At 32.9% G+C, this 12425-nt stretch overlaps 2 protein-coding genes across 2 annotated transcripts; one reads left to right on the plus strand and one right to left on the minus strand.

Annotated features, from left to right (window-relative positions):
• Positions 1-339: 339 nt before the first annotated feature.
• On the minus strand, positions 340-4655 carry LOC111277548 (receptor-like protein EIX1). The gene is made up of 2 exons (XM_089764381.1): positions 983-4655; positions 340-796 (listed from the first exon to the last, which is right to left on the minus strand). Exons 1-2 carry the CDS (start codon positions 3980-3982, stop codon positions 767-769), a joined length of 3030 nt encoding a protein of 1009 aa, XP_089620507.1. The 5' UTR covers positions 3983-4655; the 3' UTR covers positions 340-766.
• A 3966-nt stretch (positions 4656-8621) lies between these two features.
• LOC111277550 (receptor-like protein EIX2) lies at positions 8622-11908 on the plus strand. Its single transcript, XM_022863974.2, has one exon. It carries the CDS (start codon positions 8641-8643, stop codon positions 11677-11679), a length of 3039 nt encoding a protein of 1012 aa, XP_022719709.2. The 5' UTR covers positions 8622-8640; the 3' UTR covers positions 11680-11908.
• The last annotated feature ends 517 nt before the right edge of the window (positions 11909-12425 follow it).

Raw genomic sequence — 12425 nt, forward strand, 5'->3', positions numbered from 1 at the left:
CAGGAGGTCCGCAATGACAATTGCCACTGCAAGAAAACCTGTCAAAGCTTTGGAGCTAGGTAATTGATGGGATTTGTCCAGTCAAGTTGTTGTAAGACAAGTTCAAGTGATTCAAGAAATTTAAATTGGAGAAACTTTAAGGGATTTCACAATGGATTAATTGGTTCATCAACAATTCAAGATATTCCAACAACTATATCTTGCCCAAATTCTATGGTATCTATCTTGTTAGGAAATTAATTCCCTAAAAAATTTAATGACGCTGCCCTATGAGATTTCCTTGTTCAATGGAGTTATTATATATATATATATATAAAGGATAGAAATTATACTTAATTATTCAACCTATGACAGTCAGGTTTTAAGTTTTAATTTGTTTCAAAATCTTCGTATGTAGTTAAAGACACACTTTCTTCAATTTTGTTATATTTTTACTTTCAAAGCAAACAGATTAATATAAGTCTAAGATATCTTGAAAGTTCAAACCTTAGAGTACTTAAGACATCCAGGAAACTAATTAAAATCAATACTGCTCGTATCTTTGGTACAGAAAACGAAAAAAGTACAAATACATATTACACACTGCGAACGAAAACAACAACAACAACAAACGATCTTCCACAAGCTGAATAAACATTCAAAAGTTCATTGCCAAACCCAAAACCCAATCTTTATTGTGTAACACACTTAAACGTCTAGAATCAACACAATCCTTCCGTCTCTGGAGATGCCATTTTAATTCCAAAAGCACATACATTGTCATGGATCAAGCAGAATTAAAGAGCGCCACAAGTCCCTATTGCATTGCCAAATTAAGACAATCAAGTTATCTTTCTAAATTAATCGTGTAAAATTTCAATCACATATATATTAGGGTTTATATTTGATGCAAATCTTATTCGCTGGCAATAAATTATATGCTTCTACCAGTTGAGTGAATAAATTTTAAAAACAAACAGCAAACAAATTAACATGTACATACCGGACGTTGCCAGAACTCGTAAATCTTCCAACCAATGTGCTCCAGTTTGTTGTAGTAAGAAAACCTCCATGACCTCATGAAAAACAAGGGAGCGACTACACTCCAAAACCCCATCACAAATCCAAGCACTATGCTGATGTAAAGGCCATTCACCTTGGGTCCGACGTGTCCTTCACTGCCTCCACTTGTAACACCTTTTTTGGTGCAGTTTTTAGTGATAGGAGGTCCGCAAAGATGATTGCCAATAAATGAAAACTCGTCAAAGCTTTGGAGTTGGGTGCTCAATGGGATTTGTCCTATCAAGTTGTTATAGGACAAGTTCAAGTAACTCAAGAAATTCAAATTGGCAAAGCTTGGAGGGATTTCACCAAGGAGTCTGTTCATGGAAAAATCTAGAGATTCCAATAATCCCATGTTGCCAATGTTCGCTGGTATTTTTCCAGTCAATAGATTCCTTGACAAATTTAATGATTGCAGTCCCTTGAGACTTCCAAGTTCCCTTGGGATCTCTCCGGTGAGAACGTTACTTGAGAGGTCTATGCTTGTAACAAATTTCAGTGTCGTGCTATATTCAAACTCTCTGCCTTTCCTCACCAACAATGCACTCTCCATAAATTCTCTATCATAAAACTGGTATTGTATCAAAAATGAGCTGCTTGGATTTTTTGTGACCATGGCACTTGAATTACTAAAACATTTTGGAATACCTCCTGAGATGTTGTTGTGACCAAGATCTAGAATCTGAAGAGAACTAAGAGCACATATTTGGTCAGGAATATGACCATGAAAGTTATTTGAACGGAGGCCTAGAACCACAAGACGCGAGAGTTTGTTTCCAAGCCATACCGGTATGCTTCCACTTAAATGATTTTCCCCGAGATCAAGAAGAGACAAAGAAGTACAATTTTGCAATGTTGCTGGTACCTCTCCAGACAGATTATTGTTACGAAGGTTTAGGGCATAAAGATTCAAAGAACCCAATGATCTTGGAATTTTCCCAGTCAAATTATTGTTTCCCAAATTTAAAACCCAAATACTAGTCAGATATTTCCAGCAATCCGGAATTTCTCCTGACAGAAGATTATTTTTAATTTCGAGAATGAACGAAGATTCAATTGAAAAATTACAGAGAAAATGAGAAAGAGATCCAGAAAATGAATTCTCACTCAATGACAAATATTTTGTATTTGGGAATACTTGTGGCAATGGACCATGGAATTGGTTGAAACTCAAGTCAACCACATTACTTTTGAACAAATATGAAATCTCCCCTACAAGCCGGTTATGGGAAAGATCTACCTCTAAAAATTGGGTGGACAGGTTCCAAAACCAGCTGGGAATAACATTTGAAATTCCTGCATGAGATGTATCTATAGCCACCAAATTCTTTTGGAATTGAAGCCATGGGGGAAATTGTGCGCCGAGATTCCAATAACCCAGTTCAATAATTTCACAATCAAATGGAGGAATCCAATTTGGGTTCGGCTTAAAAGTCAACATGTTTTTTGATGCCTGCAAAATTTTCAATCTAGTGAGATTAGAAAAATGCATTTCTGAGACAACTCCTTCAAACAGATTATCCTCCAAACGTAAAATTTCTAAACTCATAAGTTGTCCAATACTTTGAGGAAGAGTTCCATTTAATCGATTGCTCGAAACATCAAGAGACTTTAAAGATGATAACTCTCCTATCGAGAATGGAATGGGACCAGAAATGGAGTTTTTCCAAAGCAAAAGGGATACTAGATTTTTAAATTGCCCAAGTTGATCAATCAAATGGCCAGAAAGGCTGTTATTTTCCATATTCAATGACACTAATTTGTCCAAACTGCATCTAGATAAACCCTGTAAGATTTCTGAAACCTCCTGATCAATTTCGTTATCTGACAAATCCATCTCCCTCAAATTACAAAGATTTTCCAACAAGGTTGGTGCTATTCCTTGGATCTGATTTATTGCAAGATCAATGTGAATAAGCGAGGTCAAGTTTCCAATGGTACTCGGAATTTGACCTGGTATGTAGTTATGACGAAGAGCAAGGACTTGAAGATTGTTTAATCTAGACAAAGAACTAGATGTCAACGAATTGATTGAGTTATAACTAAGATCAAGAACTTTAAGGGAAGACAAGTTTTGAAAACCATCTGGTATCGGTCCTCTAAAAAAATTGCCCGTAAAATCAATGGACACAAGGCTATGAAGACCATATATCCACGTAGGTACTGAAGAGAACTCATTTCCGGAAAGATCAAGAACAACGAGAGATGTGAAATTAGGACTGCTTGGGAATGACGCAGTATTCAGATGGCAAAGAAACAAGTGTAACTCCACTAAAGAAGGAAGACTGCTTGTTACCTGTAGCCAATCAGTAGCTGTAGCAAGATACACAGTACTCAAGTCAAGATACTTCAAAGAAGAAAGGCCAGAAACCCATTGGAGATTTTCAGTTTCAAGCGGCTGTTGATTATTGCTATATCCAAGATCAAGATATTGCAGCTTTGAGAGATTTCCAATCTTATGAGGAATTGCCCCCTGGAATCCTGATCTAGAGAGGTTAAGATATGTTAAACTTCCTAGTGAGCCAATGAATTCAGGAATTTGAATACCGCCAAAGTTGTTATTGCTCAAATCTAGGAAACTTAGATGCTTCAACTCGAGCAAAGAAGGATTAATTTTGCCTCCCAGCTTGGACCAAATGTAAGCAACAAATTCATCAGAAAAAAAATCAAAATTTTCATCAGGAAGCCCCAAGTGCAACTCCTTGACATGGCCCGTTAAGTCGTCACAGAAAACACCATTCCATTTACAGCAATCCTCACCTTCAACCCAAGAAGATAGCCTGTTTGAATAATCAATCAGATCTTGCCTGAACTTTAAAAGTGCTTGTCTCTCACTTTCCATGCAAAGGACGCTGGAATTCCCATCACAGAAGCAACTGCTGATGGCTGCAATGACAAGAAATCCAAACACGGAAATTGTAAATGCTCTCATGGTTGCCATAGAGGTTGTAGCAAATTAACACCGATTACCAAATAGTAAGTTCAACAAAACAATGATAGTAACCAATTTATCCTGCCAAGCAAATACTTGCATTCTTTTTTCTACATCACATACGAGAAACTTTCCGAGGTCGCAAATTTCTAGCTTGCATTTTCCACAAAAGCATTAAAGTCTTGCAGAAAATTTTCGCCGATCCTTACAAAATCATAATTGCATTGGAAAATTGGGTATCGGAATTTGACTACATAAAAAATATTACGCGATCAATTTCATCATAAACCTAAGTGGAGTCTTTTTAACAGTGGGATGATGGCTTTCTTTGTTGAAACATTTTATATTTAACTAATAGTACACTACCAACTAATTTAAATTAAATTACAGTCAATGTCTATTGATTGGACTGAGTCTGATTGATACGTCTAAAACCTTGCTTAAATCTATGTTGGGCCTCGCTTAAATCTATGTTGGGCCGACTGATTAAAGCTTGTTTAGGTCTATTACTGTTTAAACATGAAAGTAATGGAGGTTTAGAACCAGAAGTTGTGAGAGCTTGTCTGCAATTCATGCATGCTGGTATACTTCCAGTGAATCGATTTTCACTATAAGATCATGAATAAGAAAAAAATGAAAAATTTTGCATTGTAGATGGCACTTCTCCAAACAAGCTATTGTTACGGAGGTTTAGTAACGTAAGAGGTTCCGCAGTTAAGTGATTGTTGCTTCTTAAATTTAAGATTCCCAACATTTGTCAGTTTTCTCACAATTTGGAATTCTAGTCACTAACCACTTAGGAAATTGCGGAACAAAGTGCCAATTACACAATTCAACACTTTGACAGTGAAAAGAAAAAAAAAAAAAAAAACCCTTGACAGGGAAGTCAAGTCAACAAAGTGCATGGAGTATGTCCAACGGCCATTAGGCCTAACAAAAGAGAAAAAGAAAAGGAAAAAATTTATAAAAGTAAATTACTACATAAAATTTAAAGAAGTTAAGACTCTTTTTGCTTATTATTTTTGGTTTTTTTTTTGTTAAATCAAATTTTACTATATACTAGATTTAAGCCCATGCGGTGTACAGAATGAAAATTTCAATTTATAATAATTTTTTAAAATAAAATAAAAGTAATAATATAAAGTTTGAGAAAACTTAAATTGTATGCATATTAAACAATAACTTTAAATTTTTTATAACCAAAAAAATAAATAATTCTAATGAAAGTTTACTAATTATCAATGCTATAAAACAACAAATTAAAGAAAAATAAAAAATAAATAGTTGAACTATTAAAATGTAACAACAATTCAATCACACTTAAAAGCTAATATGAAATTCAACTTAAAAAAATAGTATATAACAAAGTAAAAAACGAAAACAATATTTTAATAAAAATAATTATAGAAAAAATTTTAAATGGAGTTTTATCATTAAATTGCCTTAGGAAAAAAGTAAATGTCATAAATCTTTTTATTCTTCAAAATTTATGTTCTTTTTTCATTCAATAAAAAAAAAAAAAAACCCACATTTATTAATAACTGCAAAACCTTATGCCTTATAAGAGGTACTTTTACAATCGTGAAGTTAAAGTTAAAAATTAAAAAAATTTACAATGCAATATTATTTTATTTATTAGTTGAATTTTTATTAAATTTGAAATTAAAAGTTGATTAAAAGAAAATGCCTAAAAAATAATTGCATCTAGCATAAAATAATCATCATAAAAAAATACATGTTGGGTAAGAACTATCAATACCACAAAAGACTTGAAACAAAATTATTAAAAAAAATAAGACAGAGAAATTGTTAATACTTTAAAAATTGGATTTGTTAATTGATTCTAAAATAAAGAAATTAATAAATCAAAATAAATATTTTTGTAACATAACAAACATAGCATTTCAATCAATAAACAGAATTTAATAAAAGAAAACTATGTATTTAAACAAAGTAAAAGAGATCATTGTATTGTATAGATGTACTCACAAACATGAATTGTATAAACCAAATAAGAATAAAACTAATGGATTAAGAGAAATAGCAGCTAAGAAAATACTGATAGGAATTTAAAATTTTAGGTTAAACTAAAATAGTTGGTAGAGTTTTTGGGCGATAAGAATAACAATCTTTAAGTAGGAAGGGTTTACTTTTGATATAAAGCTTTTGACTTTGCCGTAAGGGTGAAGGTGGGTAACAGTAAAGCAAACATAACAATATGTTGGCTAAGATTTATGCAGTAAGAGAAGGTCTTAAACATGTTATAGTCAACTATGTAAGAGATGGATACAAAATTCTAGTTGATTTTATAAAGCAGGTTATTTCTAATGGTCATCCTTTTACATTGATAATTTAAGACAATCTAAGAATCTTATTTATCGAGATAAAGTAAAACGTAGATTTCTTTTCTTTTCTTTTTCAAATAAAATAAAATGTAAATATTAAATGCTAATGGTTGATTAACAATAACTTTAGAATTAAGAGTAATTACACAAAATATATTTCAGTTAGTAATAATTCTTATTTAATATATAAACACTCCTAAAATTATATCGGTAATGAAAATAGAATCAATGAAAATTTTTATTTACATTTCGACATAATTAGCTCCACTTTATGGTAAATAGAAAATAAGATAAATCAAAAGCTACTTTTAAAAATTTTCATCTACATTTGGATAGTAATTAGCTCCATTTTGTGATAAATAATGAAAATGATAATATCAAAGCAACAAACATATCTAATGACATAAAAAAAAAATCTTATCTTAAGTAAAATCATTTCATACAAAAAAAAAAAAACATACTTCAAACATATGATAGGATAAGTGATAGCAATCACTTTCTTTTAATCTACCACCTAACTTACTTTCTTGTTTCATGATCGAAAAGGAGAAGAATAATGGAAATTTAGTATACAAATCAATATCATAACAAAAACTTACAAAAAAGTATTGTCTAATAGTTTTAGAGTCGCTTGATGAATTTGAAAATAAAAAAAATAATAATAATAAAGTCACCACAACTCTTTTTTGAATAGACACAATTGACCACTTATTAAAACATATTTTTTTAATAAAATCATAAAATTAATTAAAATTTATTAAAAAATAATTTTAGGATTTGTAAAATAGTTTAGGTCTAAGAGTTGGCTACGCATAAAAAATTATTAGCACCCCCACAGTATCCGTTTAAAATAGTTTCAATTAATTAGTGTTATTCTTTAATTTTAACAAAAAAAATGATCGTAGTTTTTGTGTTAAAAAATAATTTCCTTGACTTCCTTTATTTATCGAAGTTTAAATTTTTTTTATTTTTTTATTTGAGAAAAATAAATTAGAACTCTTTTATTGAAAGAATTATTAAAATATCCCAGTATGTTGATAACATTAAAAAAAAATTTTCTCGCATAGAGATTTTTAAGGCATCATTTCTTGCAATACCTTAGAATCACATTCTCGAAAAACTCGTATTTATTTTTTATAAAAATAAAAATATACATGCAATGCAAATAACATTATATTGATGCACACTTTTTTTTTTACTTTAAAAATTTTATTATTTTTTTAATATTAATTTAGTGAAAACTAAAAATATCTTAATGACATATTTTATATCGATTGATTGAACTTACAATATACATAGTAAGAAAAACTTATAATAAATATAATAATTTCTCTCTTTGCTAATAAAGACAACTTAAAATCAATTTTAGCTTTATTAAATTTAAAAAGTAAGGAAAAAACTTATAATAAACATCGCTCATATCAAAGCAATAATTGGATTTCATTCTAGAAAATGTAAGAAATCCAAATTAGTTCATTGGTCCACTTGAGAAAGAAGATATTGCATCTTAACTTCTCCAAGGCTGCATGACTTTTGTAACTATCTTAAAACTACACGGCCAAAATGGATCAATCTTTTACCAAATAGGAGAGATAAATTTTTTTTCCATGGCTTATTTGAGGGGTAAATTGCACTGTTTTTGGTGGGTAAAGAGAATGTTAATTGATCGTGAATCGTATAAAACAAGTTCAATGAAATCAAATTAATGAGATCTCAAAGTAGACGTGTGACACTTTCTTGTCGATTATGTTGGACGTTGACTGGGTGGGTAGACTTCACTTTTTTGTTTGTTCCTTCTTTCTTTTATGCTTTTCTGAATCTTTTGATAATAAATAAGTGGGAAATAAAAGACCCTTTGAAGCAGATTACTCCCCTTTTTTTTATAATTGAACAAATTTTAATCAATAAAAATTAATTTTAATTTATATAAACTCAAATTTTAATTCAATTAATTTATGTAATTGATCCAATCTATCATTTAAATGTAAATATCGTGACTATAATTTTTTTTTTCTATTCCAAGCTACCGCGGCTCCTTCCAAAAAAATCCACAGTATTGTCTTTGATTTTGACCATTTCATGAATATTTACTTCTTTGACAATCAATGAATAATTTTTTGTTTGAAATTTAGTGAAAGCATCAAGAGTGAGCTATCACGTATTTTCCTACTAATGCAGCACTGTCAAGGCAATCTTTACCAACTTTTGATTCAACTTTCTATGCGTTAGTTTTCAAGAGTTCCTACTGCTCAGTATAGATAAACAATAGTAGTTTGAGGAATATAAAATGGACAATATCAGTATCAAGTTTTCAAGTCATATATGAAGGAAAAAATGAGTGCTGTTACAGTATTTCTTATTGGGTTTGTTACTATTGTTGCTACTGGGATTACCTTTTGTGTGGGAAATTCCAGGGTGCTTTGCATTGAGAGTGAGAGACAAGCCCTGTTAAAGTTCAAGCACGATATCATTGATCGTTCAAACAGGCTATCTTCTTGGGGTGATGGTGGGGATTGCTGTAACTGGGTTGGAGTTTCCTGCAACAACTTCACAGGTCATGTCTACAAGTTGGACTTGAGGCCTCCTTCAAGTCCAGATTATGCATCATCAGATGCTGAAATTGGAGTTTATTGGCGCTCAATGCTAAGGGGAAAAATAAATCCTTCTTTGCTCTTATTGAAGCAACTGAGTCACCTAGACCTTAGTTATAACAACTTCGGTGGCATCCAGATTCCACGATTCCTTGGTTCAATGGAGAGTTTAACATATCTTGACCTCTCTGGAGCAAAATTTGGAGGAACCCTTCCACATCAACTTGGAAATCTCTCAAAGCTGGAGCATCTTAACCTTGGAGATAATAGTATTAACCGGTTGGTTGAAGCTAGAAATCTTCAATGGCTTTCTGGTCTCTCTTCCTTGAAGTATCTTGATTTGAGTGGAGCGGACCTCAGCAAAGCAACTGATTGGCTGCAGGTAACCAACAAACTACCTTCGTTGATAGAGTTACGTTTGTCAACTTGCTTTCTTGATAATGATCCTTCACCAATCAGTGTTAACTATACATCTCTTTCCATTCTTGATCTTTCAAACAACTACATATCCCCTTCGGTACCCATGTGGATTTTCAGTCTTCATAAACTTGTTTCCCTAGATCTGAGTGGAAATGTCTTTGAAGGTCTTATTCCCAATAGTTTTCAAAACATGTCATCTCTCAGATTTCTTGATCTTTCCGGAAACTCATTCAAATCATCAATACCTGGTTGGTTGTATAGTTTGAACCATCTTGAATTTCTCAGTCTTAGAGGTAACTTCCTACAAGGCAGAATCTCGAGTGCCATTGGAAACTTGAGTTCCATTGTTAGCCTTGATTTGTCAGGAAATCAGCTTGAAGGAGCAGTACCAACCTCTTTGGAAAATCTTTTCAATTTGAGGCAACTTGATTTGTCAAATAACAAAATTGATCAGGAGATATCAGAAATTCTGCAGAGCTTGTCTAGATGCTGCTCAGATGACTTGAAGTCATTAAATATGGCAACTAACAATCTTTCAGGCCATTTAAATGATCAACTTGGACTATTCAAAAGCCTATCTTACCTGTCTCTTTCTCAAAATTCCATTTCTGGTCTCATTCCAATCTCCATAGGAAACCTGTCATCTTTAAAATATTTTGATGTGTCAGAAAATCAATTAGATGGCAATCTTCCTCAAAGTCTTGCACAACCCATGAGTCTGGAATATATGAACATTGCTTACAATCTGTTGGAAGGTACTGTATCAGAATTGCTCTTTTCTAGTCTCACTAGATTGAGAGTTTTAAGGGCATCTCAAAACAAGTTGAAATTTGAAGCAAACTCAAACTGGATTCCTCCTTTTCAATGTCGAACCATTGAAATGGGTTACTGGCTTCTTGGCCCAAAATTTCCAACATGGCTTCAATTTCAGAAGGACTTGTCTACCTTAGACATATCCAGTGCAGGAATTTCAGATGTTGTTCCCTCTTGGTTTTGGAACTTTACTTCTAAAATGGTGTCTCTGAATATTTCTCATAATGGACTTGAAGGGGAGATCCCATTTTTGCCAGTGCATAAATTGGTTGATTTGAGATCCAACCGGTTCACAGGTCCATTGCCAGGAGTGCTCCCTGATGTGGCGACATTGTTTTTCACTAACAATTCGTTTTCTGGGTCTCTTTCACATTTTTTATGTGACTACAAATTAGGTAAACCAAAATTATTTCTTCTTCAACTTGAAACAAATCTTCTGTCAGGAGAAATTCCAGATTGTTGGTTGAAGTGGCGGGGCATCCATGTTCTAAATATGGCAAACAATAATCTGACTGGGAAGATTCCGGACTCTTTGGGATCCTTGGTTTTTATGTTTCTAAATCTTAGAAACAATAAGCTGTCCGGGGAGCTACCATTGACCTTGCAAAATAATAGACACTTGTTTATGCTTGATGTTGGTGAAAACCAATTCGGCGGAAGCATCCCAAAATGGATTGGTGAAAGTCTCCCAAATCTTGTGATTCTAAGTTTGCGTTCAAACTCTTTTGATGGCCATATCCCTGAGGAACTTTGTCAGCTCAGTTCCCTTCAAATCTTAGACCTTGGGGATAACAAAATCTCTGGTGCCATACCAAAATGCTTTAAGAATCTAAGTGCCATGGTCACAAAACCATATGACACTGATGCTGTCATTGACTATTTCGTGGATGGGGAATTCATAAGGAGTGAATTATTGGTGATGAAAGGAAGAGTGGACGAATACAGCACCACACTATCACTTGTTACCACCATGGACCTGTCATACAACAATCTCATTGGAGACATCCCCAAAGAACTAGCCAGTCTCGAAGGGTTGCAATCGTTAAACTTATCAGGAAATTCCTTGAAAGGAAAGATCCCTGATCACATTGGCAACATGAGGTTATTAGAATCTCTCGATTTCTCCAGGAACCATTTTCATGGTCCAATCCCTGTCAGCTTCTCCAACTTGAATTTCTTGAGTCATTTGAACTTGTCTTACAACAATTTGACGGGAAGAATACCATCAAGCACCCAACTCCAAAGTTTTGACAAGTTCTCTTACATTGGCAATCACCTATGTGGCCCTCCCGTCACTGAAGACTGCAGCACGAATGTTGAAACACCACCTAATGCTACAAATGAAGGCAGTCATGTTGAAGAAAGTGAAGGGTGGTTTGAAAAGTATGGGATTTATGTAAGTGTGGTGATTGGATTTGTGGTGGGGTTTTGGGGTGTAGTAGCTCCTTTGTATTTCATCAGATCTTGGGGATTGGCTTACTATGAAAAGGTGGAAAGCATTCGTCTTAAGCTTTCTGCCTTTCGGGACAGATTTTGAGAAATATATGGGGAGTGCGAGTTTTACGCCCCATCATCCGTTTAAATCTTGAAGGAATTGCTCAACAGTCCTGTGAGTCAATAGGTAGAATGGGAGCCCAACAACAAGTTTTGGGCTTCTTTGTTTTACAAAGTAAGTGTGTTTTAATGAGGCCGGATCGGCATGTGCTTCATCCTTTTGCCTTTTACTCAGTTGTCTTTTTTGTTCTTTGCTCTTTTGTTCACAAATAATAATCATTAAGTTCTATTATTAAATAAAAGATTTATGTATGACTCCTTATAGTATTCACTTCTACAGAAGAATCTAATGTTACAATTGATCATCCAAGACATCTGGTCACTTTAATTTTGTTTAATAATTATAGAGTATATATATCAATTGATCTTTTTGATTGAAGAGTAAAAAAATGACTGAATTAAAATAAAATAATCATTCAGACTGTTATTATTTTATTGCAATTAATTGATTCTTCAAACTTTTTATTTTAATTTAATTGAGTTTTTATTGGGCAAAAATTAAGTAGGCACCATCATTAGTTACATGAGATTTTCAGAATTCCTTGGTTCACTAGGGGGTTTCAGATATTTTCACTATATTTTAGTTGTTACTCCGCACCCTTTTGCTTTTCAAAAAAAATTAAAAATAGATTGTGTCAACTACGAAAGATTTTCATTGGCCAAAATAAAACGCTACGAAAGATTTTTTTTTTTTTTTTTTTTGAGTAAGGCTTGAAAAGGCATTGAAAA

This window comes from Durio zibethinus, chromosome 7, assembly GCF_047325235.1.
Source record: "Durio zibethinus cultivar Kanyao isolate XHJ-2024 chromosome 7, ASM4732523v1, whole genome shotgun sequence".
In the NCBI taxonomy this organism is placed as follows: domain Eukaryota; kingdom Viridiplantae; phylum Streptophyta; class Magnoliopsida; order Malvales; family Malvaceae; genus Durio; species Durio zibethinus.